This window comes from Dromiciops gliroides, chromosome 3, assembly GCF_019393635.1.
Source record: "Dromiciops gliroides isolate mDroGli1 chromosome 3, mDroGli1.pri, whole genome shotgun sequence".
NCBI lineage: Eukaryota > Metazoa > Chordata > Mammalia > Microbiotheria > Microbiotheriidae > Dromiciops > Dromiciops gliroides.
In genome coordinates this window covers 262,896,775-262,921,251 of record NC_057863.1, presented here as the reverse complement: position 1 = coordinate 262,921,251, position 24,477 = coordinate 262,896,775, and the positions used below count along the sequence as shown (strand labels likewise).

The 24,477-nt window shown below is 36.2% G+C and overlaps 1 protein-coding gene across 2 annotated transcripts in view; it reads left to right on the top strand.

The window, feature by feature from the left end:
* MORC3 (MORC family CW-type zinc finger 3) overlaps nt 1-24,477 on the top strand; it is a 74,483-nt gene that overhangs the window by 7,119 nt on the left and 42,887 nt on the right. For both annotated transcript variants that reach the window (XM_043996289.1, XM_043996290.1), the window contains exons 2-3: nt 1,492-1,564; nt 10,806-10,938. In XM_043996289.1, coding sequence (XP_043852224.1) covers nt 1,492-1,564; nt 10,806-10,938 — 206 coding nt within the window. The remainder of the gene's footprint in view (nt 1-1,491; nt 1,565-10,805; nt 10,939-24,477) is intronic.

Below are 24,477 nucleotides of genomic sequence, written 5' to 3'. Positions count from 1 at the left end.
ATCAAATAAAAATGCTCTGTTTGGCACTGAAAGTCTTTTATAACCTAGCCCCCTCCCACCTTTCCAGACTTCTTATATTTCCTTCTACTAACTCTGATCCAGTGACTCTGGCCTCTTGGTTGTTTTAGGAACAACAAACAGAACAAGACACTCTTTGGCTTTCTCTGGCCATCTCTCCTACTCTACCTGACTTCCCTGGTTTTCTTTTTCTCAGCTAAAATCCCATCTTCACCAAGAAACTTTTCCCAATCCTTCTTAATTCTAGTGCCTTCCCTTTGTTAATTATTTTCTATTTATCCAGTATCGTAACTTGTTTGTATGTATTTGTTTGTATGTTGTCTCCTTTCCTATTGTATTGTGAGCTCTTTGAGCACAGAGACTGTCTTTTGCCTCCTTTTGTATCCTTAGTGCTTAGCACAGTTCTTATAGCATAGTAGAAGTTTAATGTTTATTGATTGATTCACCAATCTGATGAATGTGAGGTAGAACCTCAGAATAGCTTTAATTTGCATTTTTCTAATAGTGTTTGTAGCATTTTATCATGTCTGTAGGTAGCATGAATGTTTTCCTTTGAAAACTTTGACTCTCCTTTGACTATCAGTTGGAGAATGATTCTTTTTATAAATTTGAATCACTTCCTTATATATCTAGGAAATGATGCCTTTATCAGAAACTTTGATTTTATGTAATCAGTGTTGTCCTTTTTTATCTTTGACAATCCTCTCTACCCCTGCTTATCTATAGATTGTTTAATTGGTTTTCAGTTTCATTAACCTCCTTTGACACTACTTGTTTGATTTCCCACAATTCATTTAATCTTTCTATACCTCATTTGTTTATCTGTGAGATGAACAGTATTATATTAAGTCTGAGCTCTGAGAGGTGAAAATAGGGGATTTGTTGTTAATATAGACTCTAAGGGCATTTATACATCCTAATGTACTTTAACTTTGGATTGCTTTTATTCCAGGAAAAATGTTCAAATCTTAAATCACTATAATAACTTTTAAAATTGTAGAAGGAGAATGTTTCAGAATGACAGGTAAATCACATAACTTGGATTGGGAGGGGAAATCTCTGAAAGGACTAACAAGCCTTAACTTATTTCAACGATCATTTAGTAGTTTTAGATGCTTCATGTTTATTTTAGTGCATAAGACTTTGGAAAGGGTTGTGGAGCTCCTTATAGTGAGAAATTGATTTGTACATATTTAGTAGGAAAGTTACTGTAATAAGGTCATTTTATACTTCCTAATTAAATATCCTTTTAAAAAAAGTATTGAGTAGAGAAGGACTCTAATCCAGTGACAATACTGGCTTTTGTTACTTTAAAAATAGTTTAAAATGTATTTCAGGAACGCAGAGTTTTTTGTTTGTTAATTTTTTCTTTGGAAACCAATTGACTCAGATTGTAGAACCCCAAAGATTGCTCTTGTTTGAGACTTAAGTAAATATAGATTGCACATAACTTACTTTTTTCTTTTGTTTCAGCTATGTCCAAAGTTTTTGCATACAAATTCTACCAGTCACACATGGCCTTTCAGTGCAGTTGCTGAACTGATAGGTATGTAATTTAATCTCAGTAATAGTTTTTTTTTAAACATGTTTGTTACAAAATAAATTTATACGTGCTTATATTTTTAGTTTAAATAAATGAATTTTTACATTGGAGGTCATGGAATGGTTCATAAATGAGGAGACTGAAAACTCAACTTGAAATGATGTTACATGAAGACATGGTGGGATAAATAAACTTGTTTCTTATCAGTACAAGATTGTTGCAACTTGGAGAAAAGGTTCCAAGACTAGTCATTTTCCATTATTGACTTAGTGTATGAGCTTGATGTACTGAAATTCTTTACTCAAGACAGATTCTAAGAAAGCTCTATTTACATATATATGTATAGTTGGAAGATTGATTCACTTTGCCAAAGTCTGTCTATAGGAAATGCTTCTCATTTCTAAATAGCTATCTTTCTGGTAAGAGAATTGTATTATCTTTTTTTTTTTTTTTAGTGAGGCAATTGGGGTTAAGTGACTTGCCCAGGGTCACACAGCTAGTAAGTGTTAAGTGTCTGAGGCCAGATTTGAACTTAGGTACTCCTGACTCCAGGGCCGGTGCTCTATCCACTGCGCCACCTAGCCGCCCCGTTAGAATTGTATTATCTTTATGATAGGAAAAAGAATAATTCATGCTCAGTTCAGTAGGTAAGTTGAATCATAGTAATAATTAGGAAGCCACAAGACTTTACTTGCTTTTCTTTGAATATGGAAAGGGGCAGAAGAAGATTATGAGTAAGTTAATCCTGTAAAGCTATGGTTTAATTTACTCACTATTTTGAATATTTGCTCTTCTGGGTCTTTGTTGTTTTTTTTTTTTTTTGTAGGGCAATGAGGGTTAAGTGACTTGCCCAAGGTCACACAGCTAGTAAGTGTCAAGTGTCTGAGGCTGGATTTGAACTCAGGTCCTCCTGAATCCAAGGCCAGTGCTTTATTCACTGCGCCACCTAGCCGCCCCCCCCTCTTCTGGGTCTTTGTGACACAACTTTCTCTTGAATTTCCTCCTGTGTGATTGCTCTTTTGGGGTTCATCTTCTATATCACCTCTCCTAATTGGGGGAAGAATAAAAGGCTCTATTTTGGGCCCTTTTCTCTGTTTTCTCATTTGGTGACCTCATTAGCTCCCATGAGTGGTATTATCGTCATCTCTATGCCTATGACTAACAAATCTGTAGCTGTCTAGCCCTTGTCCATCTCCTGAACTCCAATTTTCTAACTCCAGCTACTTGGTGGACATTTGAAATTGAATTTGTTTAAAATAAAATAAAACTCCCAAATGTGCTCCTGCCAAATTTTCCTATTTCTGTTGAGAGTACCATTATTCTTCTAGGTTACTATCATCCATGACTCCTCATTCTGTCTCACCCTACATACCAAATTAGTTGCTGTTTCTATCTTCATAACATCTTTTAAATCTAACCTCTTCTTTCCCTGCTTATCTTGCTATCACACCATTTCATATCTTTATCATCTGGACTATTACAATAACTTCCTAACTGGTTTTGCTGCTTCAAGTCTCTGCCTTCCTCTACATAGTTATCAGAGTGATGTTCCTAAAGCACAGTTCTGACCATGTGACTCTTACTTCTTTTCATACCACATATAAATTCATTTTGGGAATTAGACCAACAAGTTGCAGCATGTCAAAAGTGAGCAACCAAAAATAGTGAGTACAGGTAGGTGGTGTAGTGGATAGAGCTCTGGGCCTGGAGTCAGGAAGACTTGAGTTCAAATTCAGTTTCAGATACTTACTAGGTGTATTACTAGGAGCAAGTCATTTAACCTTTATTTGCCTCAGTTTCCTCATCTGTAAAATGGGGATAAGAATTAGCACCTACCTCCCAGGGTTGTTGTGAGGCTTAAATGAGGTAATTATTGTAAAGCACTTAGCACAGTCTGGCAAATAGTAAGAGCTATATAAATGTCAGCTAGTAGAATTATTACTAAACTCTAATGGCTCCCTATTGCCTCTAGGATCAAAAAGCTCCTATTTGGCATTTAAAGCCCCTTACTACATCACCCCAACTTTCTACCTTTAATCATACATTCATCTCCTTCCTTCACTCCGCAGTCCAGTCTTCTTGCTGTTCCTAAGATACAACACTCTATGTCTGTCCTATCTCTGCCTTTGCATTGTCTTTCCAAAATGCCTGGAAGAGTGCACAGTGCTTTATCATCATTGCCTTGTAGAATTCCTACTTCTCATCAAAACTCAGCTCAGATACCATCTCCTACATGTTCTAGATTTGTCTTCTGCTTCACAGCTGTCAGGGGCCTTCTTTCCCTGGTATTACCTCATATATTGTCTCCTCAGACAATTTCATTTTTGTCTTTGTATCCTCTGGTGCCTTCCACAGTGCCTGGCACATAATAGGTGCTTAATAAATATTGATTGATTGATTGACTTTAATCAAGGTTAGGAGCAAAAAATAATTGTAGCTAAAATGTACTTCCATAGCTTCCACCAAGTTGGTCGTGATCATATCCATATGCTAGCTATTCAAATATTTGAAGACTGCTGTCATTTCTCTTTTAAGTTTGCTCTTTTTTAGACTAAACATTATTGGTTCTTTCAACTTATCTATGTATGGCGTGATATCCCTACTCCTCACAATTTCTGGTTGCCCACTTTGGATGCGCTGCCGCTTGTTGATATCCTTCCCAAAATGTGCCCAGACCTGAGCACAATATTTGTGGTTTGACTAGAGCAATGTTGAACTTTCTCATCGGCCTCATTCTGGAACACTATGTATTTTTAAATGCAGCTTATTTTTTTTACTTCCATATCACACTTTTTTAAAAAAGTGAGGCATTTGGGGTTAAGTGACTTGCCCAGGGTCACACAGCTAGTACGTGTTAAGTGTCTGAGGTCAGATTTGAACTCAGGTACTCCTGACTCCAGGGCCAGTGCTTTATCCACTACGCCACCTAGTTGCCCCATATCACACTTTTAATTCATGTTGAGCTTTGTGTCCACTGAGACTCCAAGTATTTTCCAATAAACTGTTCACAAGTACTTGTGAACTTGATTTTTTGAAATCAAGTAGAATTTTATAATTTCCTCTTACCAAATTTTATTTTAGTAGATTTTCTTTGTTGTTCTAGCACATTGGGAACTTTTTTGGATCCAGACTTTGTGATTCAAAATGTTAGCTATCTTTCTCTGTTTTTTGTCATCTGTAGTTATGCCTTCATTAAATCATTGATAAAAATATTAATTTTTTTATGGCTAAGCCCTGATCACTTGGGCACTCCACTAGAGACTTCCTTCCAAGACTTTAAGAAAACTATGTTTTTATTCTGAATTTAGTGAATACTAAAAAAAGAATGTTTCCATATACAAAGTCGAACTGAAAAAGGATTTTTTGGTGAAAACCTCAAGTTTTATTTTGTACCATTTACTTTTTTAAAAAGCATATAATAAATTTAACACTGTTGTGCTGCTCTGTTTCCTTCTGAACTTCCTTCAGTTCTCTGCTGTGCATTTTAGAAAGTGCTTCAATGATCCTATTATATTTCTTTCTTTTTTGGTTGCCCATTTCTAGTTTTTTCCCCCACTTCTCTCTCCCTCTCTACCTAAAAAGACAAAAAAAACAATCCTTGTAACAATAATCAAGCAAAACACTCACATTTACCAAGTCTAAAAAAATCTCATTCTAAATCTTGAGTCCATCTCCTTATGCTGCCTTATCAGCCCTCTGGAGTTATTTGGTCATTGCATTAATGAAAGCTCTTAAGGCTTTCAAGGTGGTTTTTCTTTATAACATGGTTGTTACTGTAGCTGTTGCTTTTCTGATACTACTCATTTCACTCTGAATTAATTTATACAAGCCTTCCCAGATTTCTTTGAAACCACCTCTTTTGTCATTCTTATGGCACAATAATATTCCATTAAATTCATATACCTTAATTTTTTCAGCCATTCCACAGTTGATGGGCATTTCCTTTGTTTCCAATACTTCACTACAATAAAAAGTGTTATTGTAAATATTTTTCTACATGACTCTTTTTCTTTTTTCATCTCTTTGGGGTTATAGGCCTAATTAGTGGGACATAGGTTATGAACAGGAGAGGTGTTGGACTCAATGTACAGAAAGAAAAGTATATTTTTTGGACATGGCTAATGCAGGGATTTGTTTTGCTGGACAATGCATAATTGTTAACTGCTCAGAGGCTGCTAGGTGTTAAAGTGAATACAGTTCTGGGCCTGGATTCAGGAAGACCCAAGTTCAGATCCTCAGACCTAGCAGTGTGACCCTGGGTAAAATGGGTATAATAATAGCACTTGTCTCCCAGGGTTGTTGGGAGGGTCAAATAAGATAATAGTTATAAAGTATTTTGCAGATTTAAAGCTCTCTCTATAAATGTTGGTTATTATTATTATTGGTAGAAGAATTTTCTTTTTTTTTCTATTGGCTGGGGAGATGGGAAGAGAAAAATTAAAAAAAATTAAATTTAAAAAGCAAACAAAATGGGGCAGCTAGATGGCGCAGTGGCTAGAGCACCGGCCCTCGATTCAGGAGTACCTGAGTTCAAATCCGGCCTCAGACACTTAACACTTACTAGCTGTGTGACCCTGGGCAAGTCACTTAACCCCAATTGCCTTACTAAAACAAACAAACAAAAAAAACAACAAAAAAAAGCAAACAAAACAATGAATATGCACAGTTTAGTGACTTTGAGGGCACAGTTCCAGATTGCTTTCCAGAGTGGCTATACCAATTCATTATGTTCATTAGTGTAACTATTTTCCTTTAGCCCTTCCAAAAGCTGTCGTTTTAATTTTTGTCATTTTTGCTAATCTGGGTCTGAATTAAAACTTGAGAGTTGTTTTAATTCATTAGTAAGGACTCTTTGGGTCTGGTCAGTCAGACAGTTCCAAAACCATTTTATTGATTTAATCTAAGTCTCTTTACCTTGGCCACAAGGTTAGCCTAAGCAGCGTTCCTGATCTACCAGTTTAGGATTATAGGACTGTAGTTTGGAAAGCATTTCAGAGATCATCTCTCTAATCCCACTCCTTCAATTTTAACAGGTGAGGAATCTGAAACCCGGTGAGGTTAAGTGGCTTGTTTGAGGCTCACAAAAGTAGAGTTAGGATTTGAACCCATATCCTCTGACTCAAGATTCAGCCTCCTTTCCCCTTGTTCCTGGCCTGAAGTAGACCTGTCAGAAAAGTAAATGCACTTCTTTTGTCATGACCTGTTTTTTTTTTTTTTTTTTTTTTAGTGAGACAATTAGGGTTAAGTGACTTGCCAGGGTCACACAGCTAGTGTGTTAAGTGTTAAGTGTTAAGTGTCTGAGGCCAGATTTGAACTCAGGTACTCCTGACTCCAGGGCCGGTGCTCTATCCACTGCGCTACCTAGCTGCCCCGTCATGACCTGTTTTTGATGAAGCTTTTTTGGCCTTTGGTAATCACTGCTTCCTTTTCTAAAATACTCAGGAACAACCTCTTTAATAGTGTGTTTAGAATTTTGCCAGGAAATTTAGTACATTGGCTTATAATTTTTGGTATTTGTCTTCTTTACCTTTTTGCAAATGAGAGCATCTGCACTTTTCTAGTCCTATGGTACCTCTGCTTTTCTCCAACATCTTTCAAAAGGTCAGTCATGGTAGCTCAACAGCTCATCATCCAGTTTATTCAGAACAGTGATAGAGTCCTTTAGATTAGTGGTTTCAAACTTAAATAGAACTGGAGGACATTAAACCATCCGTAGTGTCCCTGCTGGCTGCATATTGATTTAGAAAACCACATATTAATATTACTTTTCTGTTGCATTTTTATTTTATTTTATTTATTTTGTTAAGTGTTTCCCAGTCTGGGTGCATAGAGTGCTAGCCATGTGCTTGACACTTTTTCTTTAGACTTAGCTTTCAGCTCATTTGAGAGACCTTGCTCTCTCAGGTTTACAAATGATTCCCTGCTAAGGTTTAGTGTAAAGGGTACCAATAACCAGTACTCATTAATTTTTTTTTTTTGGCTGGGCAATGGGGGTTGAGTGACTTGCCCAGGGTCACACAGCTAGTAAGTCAAGTGTCTGAGGCCGGATTTGAACTCAGGTACTCCTGAATCCAAGGCCGGTGCTTTATCCACTGCGCCACCTGGCCGCCCCAAAGTACTCATTACTTTTTGAATAGGATTACATTTTACAAAATAGCACCAGTGGATTGTTACAAAAAATTATTGGAGTACAGAAAGTTTCTTTCTTAAGATAATCCAGTTCCTGCCTCTGTGGCAGGGGTTCTTAACCTCTGTTTCTGGCATGACAATATGATGAAACATTATACTACTGTGTTTGAATTTACATAATAGCACCAGTGCATTGTTACAAACATTTATTGGAGTATAGAAAGTTACTGCTTCTGGTAGTGGTTCTTAACCTTATTTGTGGCATGACAATCTGATGAAACATTATACTTCTGTGATTTGTTGCCTACATTCATTTAGAGCTTAGAGAAAATAAAGATTTCCCCCCCTTTCCAAGTTCATTGACCCCCTTGAAATCATCCCATGGCCCCTCTATCCATGTTCCCAAATTAAGAACTCTGCTCTCTGGGTATCAACCAAATAAGTCCTACACTGTATGAAGGGCTGGATATAGAAATGTAAGGCAGTCCCTTTAGGAGGCTTGTGTTCTATTGGAAAAACAGTTATATCTATTACTTAGCTACAGATGTTATGGGTATCTTCTTCCCTTCCTTTTTTACATCTTAGTCTTCCTACCTCTAATAATGATTAAGATTCTTTTCTCATGCCCTTTTTGTTTTTCAGATAGTACTATTTTTTCTCCCATATAAGTTGGAAAATAGGAGGCTTCACTTTCCTTTTTAGGACAGACACCAATTTGCACTTTGTGCACATGTAGCTGTTAGGATATTAAGAAGCATAAACATAGCACTTTCTTTGCAATCAGTGAAAAATTCTTCTTGCCCTTTTAACTTGTACTTTATATTTTGGGAAGTGCCATCCTTATTCCTTCATCTTTTATTTTTTTGCTATATTGGATAATCCTTAAGTCTAATGTCATTTGTGAAATTGCTTTTTGGCAACACTAGGACTCCTCCTGCCTTTTCTCTTAATGAGCTATACCCTCTGGAATCTTAGATCGTCAAGTACATTCTTTCTAAGTACTAAGGCAGAGGTTTTTCACTTGTGATCTATGAACTTAAAATTGATAACCATCTTTCTTTCTTTCTTTTTTTGGTGAGGCAATTGGGGTTAAGTGACTTGCCCAGGGTCACACAGCTAGTTAAGTATCAAGTGTCTGAGGCCAGATTTGAACTCAGGTCCTCCTGAATCCAGGGCCGGTGCTTTATCCACTGCGCCACCTAGCTGTCCCAACCATATTTCAATAGTGATATTTTCCTTTGTAATTTTAAGTATTTTAAGACTTTATCCTGAGAAAGGGATTATAAGCTTCACTCGACTGTCTTACTGACATGGTGTCAAAGAGATTGTTCATGACATAAAAAAGGTTAAGAATCCCAGGGTTAAAACAGACTGCTCAGGGGGCAGCTAGGTGGCGCAGTGGATAAAGCACCAGCCCTGGATTCAGGAGGATGGAAGTTCAAATCCAGCCTTAGACACTTGACACTAGCTGTGTGACCCTGGGCAAGTCACTTAACCCTCATTGCCCTGCAAAAAAACCCCCCCAAAACCCCAAAAAAACCAGACTGCTCAGTGAAGGTGAAGTCAGTCTCCAGGTGGAGCTATTTAATGAAGTCTGATAATTTTGTTCCTTCTTTCCATGACTTTTGTATTTTTCTTTCATAAGTTAACATTTTGTAAGTTACCTGGATTTTGTTTTATTTATTTTTCTTACCATCAGAGACATTTCTAGAAGAGTGAAAGCCCTCAGAAACTTAATAGGTTACTCTCAGTTCACGTAACTGTATTATGAGTTGTTTGGGATCTTATTTTTGTAATTTGTTGAAAAATCACTATTAAATTGAAAAATCAATCAGTGTTGCCAACTTTTCTTTACTGTCTTCCTCTCTGCCTGTATCCTTTGACAAAAGTATAAATTGTCAAGTGACCAAATCTTTTTTTTTTTTTTTGCTGGGCAATGGAGGTTAAGCGACTTGCCCAGGGTCACACAGCTAGTAAGTGTCAAGTGTCTGAGGCCGGATTTGAACTCGGGTACTCCTGAATCCAAGGCCGGTGCTTTATCCACTGCGCCACCTACCTGCCCCCAAGTGACCAAATCTTAACACTTGAAGGGTTGAAATATTCTTGTATCTCTGCTTTGGTTTAGTTACTGTTAGTTTCATATTAAGCTTCTGATTCAAGCAACCATTGTCCTCTACCAAAATTTACCTTTAATACGTTTTAAAGGAACCTTGCTGTAATTAGTATTTAATGTAAATTTATTGTAGAAATTGTGTTAGCTAAAGATTACATGTCTTACATTTCTGGAAATTACTGCATTTTAAACTGTTTAATTAATATTTTCACTCTCTTTAAAAATTAACATTCTCTTTTAAACCAGTATCTATCTTTGATATTTCTTTCTTTCTTTCTTTTTTTTTTTTTGGCAGGGCAATGGGTGTTAAGTGACTTGTCCAGGGTCACATAGCTAGTAAGTGTCAAGTGTCTGAGGCCAGATTTGAACTCAGGTGCTCCTGACTCCAGGGCCCGTGATTTATCCACTGCGCCAGCTAGCCGCCCCCCTATCTTTGATTTTTCTTTTTTTAAGTAAGGCAATTGGGGTTAAGTGACTTGCCCAGGGTCACACAGCTAGTAAGTGTTAAGTGTCTGAGGTCGGATTTGAACTCAGGTACTCCTGACTCCAGTGCCGGTGCTCTATCCACTGCGCCATCTAGCTGCCCCAAAATTACTATTATTTTAAAAATTATTTTTATTTATTTATTTATTTTTGCAGGGTAATGGGAGTTAAGTGACTTGCCCAGGGTCACACAGCTAGTAAGTGTCTGAGGCCAGATTTGAACTCAGGTACTCCTGAATCCAGGGCTGGTGCTTTATCCACTGTGCCACCTAGCTGCCCTTATCTTTGATATATATATATTTTTTTAGTGAGGCAATTGGGGTTAAGTGACTTGCCCAGGGTCACACAACTAGTAAGTGTTAAGTGTCTGAGGCCGGATTTGAACTCAGGTACTCCTGACTCCAGGGCCAGTGCTCTATCCACTGCGCCACCTAGCTGCCCCTTTGATATTTCTTAAGCAGCTGTTACATGCAAATAAAGAGCCATAGAAAATAAAACTTTCTTTTTTGTGATTTTTAGATAATGCTTATGATCCTGACGTGAATGCTAAGCAGATATGGATTGACAAGACTGTTATAAATGACAACATATGCTTGACATTTACTGACAACGGAAATGGCATGACTTCAGAAAAGTTACATAAAATGCTAAGGTGGGTAAAAATGCATATAGGTCCTTGAAACTGTTAGTTGATGTATTTAGTTTCTTTACTTAGATTGTATTTTTTGTTTCAGAATGTGATACAAAATTCACAAATATCAACAGTTTGTTTTGTAAGCTGTTTCAGTGTTGGCGATTACTTCTGAAGAGGGGAGAGATTTCCCTCCTCAGAATACCTTTCCTACACTGATCTTTTTGGGTCATTCCTTGGGTTAAGATTATAACCCTGGAAGAGAAGTGGAACACACTGAATTGTTATCTTGTTTTCAACTAAGCTATTGCCAGTGAGAGCAGATTTTGATGGGAGAATGGCAAAAAGAAGGCAGGTATGTCTAAGGAAAAGATCCCCTGAGGAAGCAGAGAATTTTGTAGCATGATCAAACCTGGCTGCTTTAGTTTCTATTTGACTTTTGTATTATTAGACATTTCCCGAATATATTATATCAGAGCACATTAGATTGCAGTATTTGGAGAGATCAGACACCTAAAGATTATTGATTTTTTTTTGCCTTCTGATCACATAGTTTCACCATAATAAAGATCATGTTTTTGATGTCATCTTTAAGTAAGCTGATGGAATTTTGAACATTTCATGATTAGTTCTTGAACGGTAAAACTTATTTTTTTAAAATTTTGCTCATTTGCTGTCTGAGACATACTTTGAGAGCTTGTGAGCAAGTATATAATATACATAAATGTATAAAGTTTTAAATTTTGCCAAATTTATCTAGTCCATTATTTTGGACTGATTATAGGCGTTAAAGGGGTATTTTGTAGGAAATTACATTTTTTTATAATATAAATCTCATCAGTGAGAGGTTAGCATGGTTAATTTTGGAATATACTCATTTGAGGAAACCCAGAAACTTGAGGGGAGAAGAATCATAGTGGAGAAAGATACATGAGTGTAAAAGTATAAAGAGAAGTAAAATTTTAGGGGTATACTACAAAATACCAGAACAGAATGAGCAATTATATGAGGCATTTTGGATTTGGCTGATTTACCTGGAAGCATGAATTTAGGGCTTTCCACAATTTAGACATCTGCTGGCACTCACTGGTTAAAGGAAGTGGAGTTATTTAATCCGGGGGAAAAAAAAGACTTTTATGGGGAAATGATAACAACAACATTAACAACAACTTAATGCTTTTATAGCTCTTACTATGTGTTAGGCACTGTGTTAAGCACTTTACAATTATTATCTTGTTACGTCAAAACAATCCTGGGAAGTAGGTATTATTATTGTCTGCATTTTACACTTGAAGAAATTGAGGCAAACAGAGGTTAACTGACTTGCCCAGGGTTACACAGCCTGGATTTGAACTCAGGTTTTTTGACTCTAAGCCTTCTACTCTTTACACTGTGCTCTGTTCATATGAAACATTGTACATTCTTTGTCCCATACCTCTGTACTGAGTGGAGGGAACTGTGTTTCATCATCTGTTCTCTGACAAAATGACTGATTATCACTTATAATCAGTTGTACTTCCTTTTAGTTTATTTTTCATTACATTTATATTATTCATAGTGTATGTTGTTCTCCTGGTTTCTTTTTTCTTTGCTTATATAAATTCATCAAATCTTTCTTTGGTTAAATTCTTTATTGTTTCCTACAGTATATTCCTCTAATTTCTCTCTCTCTCTCTCTTTTTTTTTTTTGGGTGGGGCAGTGAGGGTTAAGTGACTTGCCCAGGGTCACATAGCTAGTAAGTGTCAAGTGTCTGGGGCTGAATTTGAACTCAGGTCCTCCTGAGTCCAGGGCCAGTACTTTATCCACTGAGCCACCTAAGCTGCCCTAATTGCTCTTTTAGCATATTTTTCTATGTATTCAAAAGACATCCAAGATAGAGGGAAATGTATAGAAGGACTTTCTCTTGTAGTGAAGAACTGGAAACAAAAATCATTTAGGGAATGGCTGAATGAACTATGGTATATGAATGTAACATAACATTACTTTGACTTGAGCAATGATAGATAGACTGAATTCAGGACTATGAAAAACCCATGATCTAATGAACTGTGGAATGAGCAGAGCCAGGAAAACTATTTACATGATGACAATAACAATGTGTGAGGAAACAACTTTGTAAGACTTCAGAACTCTGACCAAAGCAACAGTCAATCGTGACTTCAAGAGTAATGATGAAGTCTACTTCTTACCTCTTAACAGACAGATTTTCAGATTTCAAGCCCTGACATCTTTTTAATTCTATATTATTTTCTCCAACTCTGTGTGGGACATTTCCTCCTGTGTGTTCCATTGGCATCTTTCCTCTAAATTTGGTTTTCCTTCCTACTTTACTATTTCTGTTACCACCATTCTCTGACTTTTCCATGTCCATAAAGTTATTTTTGACTCTTCTCTGTCCATCATGTTAATAACCACTACCACCACCACCACCACCACCACAACAGAAGTGCAAAATCTGTAATCATGTCAGCTATTATTAGGAGGCAGGCAGCACAGTGGAAACAGTCTTGGGCTCTGGGGTCAGGATAAAAGTTCAAACATGACCTTGGGCTGTAACCTCCCTAGGTCTTCCTTTCTTCATCTGTAAAATTAGGGGACTAGACTAGATGACTGCTGAGGTCTCTTCCAGATTTAGATCTTTTGGTCCAGTGATACTTCAGTTATTCCATTCTTTCCATTCCTATATGACACCTCTGTTGACACTCGTCTAATTCAATTGGTTCCCACCTCCCCGCCCCACCATTTCTTCTCTATTCCACCCCTCTTGACCTTCATTTTACTATTAGTATAGCCAATCAGAGCAAGCATTTATTAATGTCTTACTGTGTTCACAGTACTGTACTTTTTAAGTAAGAAAGCCATGTATTACATAAGCATAACTCTGGTTAGGGTATTATTCTGTTCAGAATTCTTCAGTGTCTCTCTCATTAGCTACAAAGTAAAGTTCAGAAAAGATTTTTAGTTGGAATTCAAGGTCCTCTCCTGGCACCACCATTCTTTTCCAGCCTTTTCTTGTTTTAATGACTTCCATGTATACTACATTTTAGCCAAACTGATTTTCTCTGTCCCTCAAATATTCCATGTCCCTCGCTTCTGTGCCTTCCTTTGGTTCTTGAATTGGGGTTGTGACTTGCCCAGGGTCACCCAGCTAGTTAAGTGTCAAGTGTCTGAGGTCGGATTTGAACTCAGGTCCTTCTGAATCCCGGGCCTGTGCTTTATCCACTGTGCCACCTAGCTGCCCCGTGTCATCTTTTATAAACTGTTTTGGACTTCTACTGTACTGTAAGGTCTATGTGGCAGTAATTGTCTTGCCTAAATTTTGTATTTCTCCTAGAATGCTCTCTAGTGTTCACCAGATCACAGTTGCAGGTGATTATGTTGAATGTGGTCTGATGAAATTAACTTTGACAACCACTGAAATTCACATTAGTTACTTAGCAAGAAACTTTTCAGTAAGCAATGTGACCTGCTCGGACTGAAGTATAATCTGTGGTTATTGGTCAGAGATTAAAATGAAGGGGAAAATCAGAAGAGTTATCCCTGGAAAGCTGTATATTAATGTTTTAGAAACCCCTAGGACATTTTCAGATAAACTGCTGAGTGTGCCTCCCCCATCTTATACTTATTAATTTTCATCTGATTAGATTTGGTCCATCATTCAAGCCTTGGGAGAATGTGTCAAGTGTCTGAGGTCGGATTTGAACTCAGGTCCTCCTGAATCCTGGGCTGGTGCTCTATCCACTGCGCCACTTAGCTGCCCCCTGTAAATTTTACAAACATGCCATCCATACCTTTCATTGAAATCATAGAAAAACATGTTATAGGGTCAAGGATAGATCTCTGGAGTTCCCCAACAACTATAACCTAACTATTCTGACTGCACCTCTATAAGGGAAGGCTGTTTTACCATCTCATTACTTATCTATAAAAACTATACTTTTCTAGAATTTGGTGATGGTAAAATTGTATGGGATAACCAGTTTCCCTTTCAGCTCCCATGGCTTCTGTGATACAGCTCGCCCCCAAGGTGCTCCTACCTTTTTGATTGCTCTGTCTCCATTAATGGTTTTTCCTCATACTTCTGTTTCTGCTTGAAACATTTTTTTTTTTTTGCAGTGTGAGGTCCATACATATATTTTCTTAACACTGTTTGTCAGCACCTTGAAATCTGATTTCAGACAACATGAATGAAAATACTCACTCTGCAAGCCTTGTAATGGCTTTTTTTAATGACTAATTCTAATTCTGTGACCATACCCCGCCCCCCCATGCTTTAATATATCTGGTGCTTTTGACATTTCATCATTGCATATACCTGTTAATGAGAAAATAAATTGATTGATTCCCTTTTGTAATTGATTCTGTATCACAACTAACATTTTGCTTAAAGTCTCATTTCTTTGTCTTTAAGTTTAAAAGTTCAGCTTTCCTTTAATGACCCATTTTCCTCCCTGGGTTAAGTTTAAAAGTTCAGCCGTCCTATAATTCATCTTCATTTAAAGGAAATCTGTTATCTCTCTACCACTAGCTGTCCTTGCACAATTAAAGGAAATGTGTTATCTATATACCATTAGTTATTCTTGTAGGATGCAGGTGGGCTCAATCAATCAAATTTCCTAGCATCAGGATGGAAAGAAGGATTGTTGCAAGCCCCACGTTCCTACTATAATCTAGTCTCTAACTTTTTTCTGAATCTGCATTTACTGTATATCACTTTCGGATAATAAGTCTCATAAACTGATTAACTACAGTTCTCTACAAAAATATTCTCCGAGGCCCAGGGTCACCCTGATCATAAAACATAAAACTGGGAGGTATTATACTTGTCAAAGATATTTACCACTATGATGAAGAATATCTAATATAGAATTCAAGTTGAAGAGGTATTTCTTATTCCTATAATTCTCATCCAGATGCTGCTTTTGGCATATGATACTGTACTGAACCCATATTACATGTAATGGAGATAAATAAGAGGCCTTTCTAAGATAAGAGGTAAAGAAAGGATATAGTATGGGCCCTTGGCTCTAGATAGATATTATAGGAGAACTTTTCCTATTTTTTTTCAAACTGCTTATGTAATATTGTAATTAATAGATAATCAATTGATTAATTACCGATTATCAGTTGATAGAATTCACTTACAAATGTATTTGGCCCTGAGTCCATCCCACCCTCCCTCCCCAGAGAATTGATTTATGCCTTGTTTAATTTTTTGTGAGATTGGGCTCTTAAAGTACTGTCTTTTTGGTGACATTGGCATTTTATATTTTTGCAAAGATTTATGTTTCATTTAGGTTGCCAGTTTTATTGGCCTATAATTGGGTAAAATAGCTTTTAATAATTTCTCTTGCTTTTTTTTTTGGTTGTGAATTCACCTTTTTTATTTTTGATACTAGTAATTTGGTTTTATTTTTTCCCCCTCAGTTAAGTGTTTTTAGTTGTTTATTTTTAAAAAAAATTTCTAAGTTTATTTTTTATTTCCAATTTAACTTATTTTTATTAATTATTTTGATTTCAATATTTCTATTTTTTTATTTAATTGGATTTTTTATTTTATTTATTTTTATTTTGGGTGAGGCAATTGGGGTTAAGTGACTTGCCTGAGGTCACACAGCTAGTTAAGTGTCAAGTGTCTGAGGCTGGATTTGAACTCAGGTCTTCTTGAATCCAGGGCCAGTGCTCTATCCATTGCGCCACCTAGCCGCCCCTTAATTGGATTTTTTAAAAAAAATGTATAAGGTATTTTATTTTTTCCGTTACATGTAAAGATCTCAACTTTTGTTTATACAAGCTTTACAATTTCAGATTTTTCTCCCTCCCTCCCCCCTCCCCTAGACAGCAGGTAATCTGATATAGGTTATATCTCTATATCTCTATACATATACATATACATATACATATACATATACATATATACACACACATATATATACACATAATAACATTAATCCTATTTCTGCATTAATCCTGTTACAAGAGAAAAAATCAGAGCAGTGATGCAAAACCTCAAAATAGGAAAAAAAAAAACAACAGCACCCAAAACAAAAGAAATAATATGGTTCAATCAGCATCTATACTCCACAGTTCTTTCTTTCTTTTTTTTTCTTGGATTTGGAGATCCTCTTCTATCATGAGTTCCCTGGAACTCTTCTGTACCATTGCATTGGTGAGAAGAATATAGTCCATCACAGTAGGTCAACACTCAATGTTGATGATACTGTGTACAATCCTTAATTGGATTTTAACATTGAATTTTTAATGTTTTTTTGGCTATTGCATGCCCAGTTGTTGATCTGTTTTTTTCTTCTTTGTTTTGTTGAAGAAAGTGTTTAAAGATGTAAATTTTCCCTCAATTTTTGGTATGTTGTTTTATTGGTGACATATTCTGTTTAATAAAATAATTTATTTATATGATTTGTTCTTTGGCTCACCCATTCTTTTTTTTGTTTTTGTTTTTTTTAGTGAGGCAATTGGGGTTAAGTGACTCGCCCAAGGTCACACAGCTAGTAAGTGTTAAGTGTCTGAGGCTGGATTTGAACTCAGGTACTCCTGACTCCAGGGCTGGTGCTCTATCCACTGCGCCACCTAGCCGCCCCTGGCTCACCCATTCTTTAGCATTGTATTTATTTATTTTTATATGTTTTTTTTTTTTGCGGGGTATTGGGGGTTAAGTGACTTGCGCAGGGTCACACAGCTAGTAAGTGTCAAGTGTCTGAGGTTGGATTTGAACTCAGGTCCTCCTGAATCCAGGGCCAGTGCTTTATGCACTGCGCCACCTAGCTGCCCCTAGCATCATATTTAGTTATTTTTTTCTTCAGAGGACCTTAATATGATTTGTATTTGCTTTGAGGTACACAAAATAAATTTTTAGTATTTTTTCTACATTTTAAAACTTTCTTCTATTTTAAAATATTGTATTTACACATTACACATAAAAACCAATTTTTAATATTCAGTTTTTAAAAAATTGAGTTCCATATACCCAAAGGACTATAAAGCTGTGCATACCCTTTGACCCAGCAATAACACTATAAGGTTTTCCCCCCAGAGAGATTAGAAAAAAGGGAAAAGAACCACATGTACAAAAATATTTATAACTGCTCTTTTTGTGGTGGCAAGGAATTGGAAATTAAGGGGATGCCCATCAATTGGGGAATGGCTGAACAAGTTGTGGTATATGAATGTAATGGAATACTATCGTGCTGTTAAGAAACAATGAGCAGGGGCAGCTAGATGGCGCAGTGGATAGAGCACCGGCCCTGGAGTCAGGAGTACCTGAGTTCAAATCCGGCCTCAGACACTTAACACTTAATAGCTGTGTGACCCTGGGCAAGTCACTTAACCCCAATTGCCTCACTAAAAAAAAAAAAAAAAAGAAACAATGAGCAGGTGGAGTTCAGAGAAACCTGGAAGGACTTACATGAACTGATGCTGAATGAGATGAGCAGAACCAGGAGAACATTGTACACAGTATCAACAACATTGTTGTTGATCAACTGTGATAGACTTGACTCTTCTCAGCAATACAATGATCCAAGATAGTTTCAAAGGACTCATGATGGAAAATGCTTTCCAAATCCAGAAAAAAAAGAACCATGGAATCTAGATGAAGATCGAATCATTTTATTTCTATGTTTTTTTTTTCTTTTTTGAGGTTTTTCCTTTTTGCTCTGATTCTTCCTTCACAGCATGACTAATGCAGAAATATGTTTAATGTGATTGTACATATATAACTTATATCAGATTGCTTACTGTCTAGGGGAGGGAGGGAAAAAAATTTGAAACTAGAAATCTTATAAAAATAAATGTTGAAAACTATCTCTAAATGTAACTGGAAAATAATAAAATACTTTTATGAAAAAAAAAGTTGAGTTCCAAATTCTCTCCTTCCCCTTAATATCTTTCTAAATTGTTTACTTTTTGATTTGCCTTATCTGGGTCTGAAAGCTCCCCCACTACTATAGTTTAACTCTCTCCCTATAATTTGATTACATTTTCCTCTTAAGTATTTATATTCCATGCCATTTTTGCAGACATGTTCAATATTGATATTGTCTTTGTTCTTTTGCCTTAATGTAGTTTTCCCAATTAATCCTTTTTATCGAGTATATATATATATATATATTTTTTTTTTAGTGAGGCATTTGGGGTTAAGTGACTTGCCCAGGGTCATACAGCTAGTAGGTGTTAAATGTCTGAGGCCGGATTTGAACCCAGGTACTCCTGACTCCAGGGCTGGTGCTCTATCCACTGCGCCACCTAGCTGCCCCCGAGTATATTTTCCCACCTGTATTTCTTTGCATTTTCTGTGCCTAGCCTGAGTTCATATTCTTTTTCTTTAATTCGATTGTTTTATTTTCTATTCTGAATTCTTCTTTTCTTCCTCCAACCTATCAAGAAGGTAAGAAAAATAAAACCCATTTCAAAAAAATATAGTTATGTAAAGCAAATTCTCACATTAGTCATGTCAAAAAAAAAGGAAGGAAGGAGGAAGAAGAAAAAGACAATATGCTTAAATTTGTGCTCTAATTGCATCAGCTTTCTCTCTTGAGGTAGATAAAGGTTTCATCATGAATCCTTTGGAATTGTGATTATTGGTTATTGTCTTGATCAGAGTTATTTATTAAGTCATTAAAATTCATTATCTTTATAATATTATTGTTATTTTAAACATTGGTTCTTCTCATTTCACTTAGCTTCACTTTATACAAATCTTCCCAGTTTTTTCCAAAACTCTACCTTTCATTATTTCTAACAGCAGAATAATATTCCATCATCTTCTTGTATCATACATATATTGTTCAGCCATTCCCTGGTTGTCGAGAAAACCCTCAGATTCCTGCACCTTTCTTTATTGGAGAGAGGGGAAAGAAATCTCTCTCTCTCTCTCTCTCTCTTTTTTTTTGGTGGGGCAATGAGGGTTAAGTGACTTTGCCCAGGGTCACACAGCTAGTAAGTGTCAAGTGTCTGAGGTTGGATTTGAACTCAGGTCCTCCTGAATCCAGGGCCAGTGCTTTATCCTTGTGCTATCTCCAGTACTTTTCAATCATAAAAAGAACTGCTATAAATATTTTTGTGCTTATGTTTCTCCCTCCCTTCCTTTTTCCTCTCTCTCTCTATCTCCCTCTTTTTTCTCTTTCTTTCTTTTTTTTGGTGAGGCAATTGGGGTTAAGTGACTTGCCTAGGGTCACGCAGCTAGTAAGTGTTAAGTGTCTGAGGCCGTATTTGAACTCAGGTCCTTCCTGACTCCAGGGCCAGTGCTCTATCCACTGTGCCACCTAGCTGCCCCTTTTTCTCTTTCTTAATGGGTTAAAAGGTATGTACCATTTAATATCTTTTTGGGTATAGTTCCAAATGATTACCACAATGGTTAGACTGGTTCTCAGCTTAACCAACAGTGTTTTCCCACATTCCTTCAATCATTTTGTCTTTTTCCATTTTTGTCAGTTTAGCCAATCTGATGGCTGTGAGGCGGCACCTCGGAGTTGTTTCAGTGTGTATTTCTGTAATTATTAGTGATTTAGAAAAGTTTTTCAAATGGTTATTGATAGCTTCTTTTTTCCTCCTGAACACTATTCATTTTCTCTGAACATTTTTCAGTTGAGGAATAGCTCTTATTAAGTTGACTCTGTTTCCTGTATATCTTAGAAATGAGCCCTTTATCAGAGAAACTGCAAAAATATTTTTCCAATTTTCATGCTTCTCTGCTAATATTAGCTGCCTGGGTTTTTTGTACAAAAATTTTTTAGTTTTAGGTAATCAGAATTGTCCATTTTACATCCTGTGAACTTTTCCATCTATTGTTTTGTCATGAACTTGTCTTCTGTGTGTAGTTCTAACAGATTTTTTTCCCCATGTTCCTCTAATTTATTTATTATGCCACCCTTTACATCCATATCATGTACCCATTTGGAAATGATATTGGTATATGGTCTGAGAGTTTCTGCTAGAAACCTTTCCATTTTTCCAACTTTTTTTTTCTTTCTTTTTTATTGGAGGGGAGAATACTGAGTTCTTAAGCCTCAGTAACTATGATTTTTGGATTTATTGATCAGGTTACTGTACTCCTTTGCTTCTGTTTATTGTGTACCTAAATTCTTCCACTGATTAACCTTTCTTACTCAGTACTAACTTTTTTTTTTAAGTGAGGCAATTGGGGTTAAGTGACTTGCCCAGGGTCACACGGCTAGTAAGTGTTAAGTGTCTGAGGCCGGATTTGAACTCAGGTACTCCTGACTCCAGGGCCGGTGCTCTATCTATTGCGCCATCTAGCTGCCCCTGTACTAACTTATTTTGATGATTACAGTTTGATTATAGTTTGTGATACGGTACTATTAGTTCTCTTTCCTGTTTTTTTTTTTTAAAAGGGTTCTCCTCATATCTTGACCCTTTTATTCTTCTAGAGGAATGTTGCTACATTTTTTTCTAGTTCTATAAAGTAAATATTTGGTACTTTGGTATGGCACTGAATGAATAAATTAATTTAGGTAGTTCTGTCATTTTTATTATACTGACTTGGCTTACCAGTGAGCAATGAATATTTCTCCTATTATTTAGATGTCTTGACTTGTGTGAATGTTTTGTAGTTGTGTTCATATAGTTTCTGTATGTCGTGGCAGGTAGACTCCTAAGTGTTTTATATTGTCTGTAGTTATTTTAAATAGAATTTCTCTTTCTCTTCCTGCTGGATTTTGTTGGTAATATTTAGAAATGCTGGTGATTTGTGTGGGTTTATTTTTTATCATAGACTTTATATCAAAATGTTAATTGTTTCATTTGATTTTTGTAGTTGATTCCCTGGCATTTTCTGAGTAAACCATCATATCATTTGCAAAAAATTTTCTTTCCCCTTTTTACTTATTCTTCAGTTTCTTTTTCTTGTTTTACTGCTTTTGCTACCATTTCTAGTACAGTGTTTAATACTATTGATGATAATAGACATCCTTGCTTTACCTCTGATCTTATTCAAAAGGCTTTTAGCATATCCCTAATACAGGTAATGCTAGCTCTTAATTTTAAATATATACTGGCATTTAAAGGAAAGTACAATTTATTCTTATGTTTTCTAGTGTTTTTTTTGTTTTTGTTTTTTGCTGGGCAATGAGGGTTAAGTGACTTGCCCAGGGTCACACAGCTAGTAGGTGTCTAGTGTCTGAGGCCAGATTTGAACTTAGGTCCTCCTGACTCCAGGGCCAGTGCTTTATCCACTGCGCCACCTAGCTGCCCCCATTTCTAGTGTTTTTAACAGTAAGCGATAAGTGTATACTTAAAAAAATTTTCTGCATCTATAGAAATAATTTTTTAAAAATTAATGTGGTCATTATGGTTATAATTTTTCTGATATTTAACCAGTTCTGCTTTTCTAGTGTAAATCCAGCCTGATCTTTGTGATATATTGACAGTCTCCTTGCTAATGTTTTAATGTAGATTTTTTTGCACCAGTATTCATTAGGGAGATTGAACTGTAGTTTTTGGTTTTCAGGTTCCCTGATGTAGGTATCAAGACTGTTTGTGTCATAGAAGGAATTTGGTGGTATCTCTTATTTATATATTTTTTCAAACCATTTACAAAGTATTGGATTTAAATGTTTTGTAGAATTTGCTTATAAATCCTTCTGGTCTTCTTAGTATAAGTTAATTTATTTTTAGTTCAATTTTTTTAAAAAATCATTTTTTTAAAGTATTAAGTATTCTATTTCCCATTCTGTTGAACTGGATAATTTGTATTTTTTTTTTGTGGCAATTTATATTTTTAAAAAATATTCCACTTGGGGCAGCTAGGTGGCTCAGTGGATAGAGCAGCTGCCCTGGATTCAGGAGTACCTGAGTTCAAATCAGGCCTCAGACACTTAACATGTACTAGCTGTGTGACCCTAGGCAAGTCACTTAACCCCAATTGCCCCGCAAAGAAAAAAAAATACTCCACTTAACCCCCATAGCCCTGCCCCCCCCCAAAGAATATAAAAAATACTCATTGATTTTATTTAGATTGTCAGGTTTCTTGGCCTATACTTGGGAGAAATCACTAATAGTTGCTTTTATTTCTCCTTTATTAATTCTCCTTTTTCATTTTTGATGGTAGTAGTTTTTTTTTAATGGAATTAGTTGAATGGCTTTTATTTACTTATTTATTTAGTATTATTATTATTTTGCAGGGCAGTGAGGTTAAGTGACTTGCCCAGGGTCACACAGCTAGCACGTGTCAAGTGTCTGAGGTCAGATTTGAACTCAGGCCCTTCTGAATCCAGGGCTGGTGCTTTATCCACTGCGCCACCTAGCTGCCCCATTATTATTATTATTATTATTAGTAGTAGTAGTATTATTATTATATCTCCTGGTTCTGTTTATTAGTTCAATTAAAAAAAACAACTTTAATTTGGTAATCTCCTTTGATTTTCATAATTTCTATTTTGGCATTTAATTGAATGTTTTAAATGTTGGTTTTCTAATTTTTATTTTTGTTTATATGCCCAATTCCTTGATCTTTTATTTCTGTGTTTAATTGATGGAAGTTTTTAGAGAGATGAATTTTCCCTTAAGTACTGCTTTGGCTGCATCCTACAAATTTTGATTTGTTGTCTCACTGTTGTCATTGTCTTTCATGAAATTACCAATTCTCTGATTTGTTCCTTAACACAACTATTCTTTTAGATTAACTTATTTAGTTTCTGAATTATTTTTAACCTTTACTTTAAAGATCCTTTTGAATACTTTTACTGAATCACAGTTGTTAAAAGATTAATTTAATCTTTCTGCTTTTCTGCATTTATTTGTGAGGTCTTTATGTCTTAATAGGCAGTTTTCTAAAGATACCGTGTATAACTGAGGAATAGGTATAGTGATTTCTGTTTCCATTCAGTAACATATTTAACTTTCTAAATTTCTTCAGGTCCTTAACTTAGATTTATTTATATCTGAGCGGAGCAAACTTAGGTCACCCACTATTATAATTTTACTATTTTTTCCTTTAATTCATTTAACTTTTGTTAAGGCTAAAATTCTAGCTAAACTGTCTAAAATATCTAATGAGTAGTCACCAATAAATTATAAGCTCTAGCAAGAGTTAGACTTTTAAGCATTTATTAAGGAGAATAAGAATTTGGTAAAGAGAGAAGAAAAGGCCTAGATTCCTATCTATTAAAGGGAGAATGCATTTCTAGCTCCCTTCTCCACCAGCATCCCCAGGAAAAGAGCCTGAGACAGAGCGCCCGGCTCCCCCTTCCTCCTCCCACCAGCAAACGTCACTTCCTGATGCCAAAGAAAAGATGCATGGCCTTGCCCTCAAAGACCTTCCTTTCATGGCGGAGCTTTTCTACAGTAAGTCTCCAGCAGGTGGCAAAATTCCAATCATTACAGTCCCCCCTTTGTTTCCTCAAGAAACGGGGCGTTTCCTTGATGAAACACTTTTTGTTTGTTTGTTTTGTCTTTTGGTGAGGCAATTGGGGTTAAGTGACTTGCCCAGGGTCACACAGCTAGTAAGTGTGTAAAGTGTCTGAGGCCAGATTTGAACTCAGGTCCTCCTGAATCCAGGGCTGGGGCTCTATCCACTGCTCCAC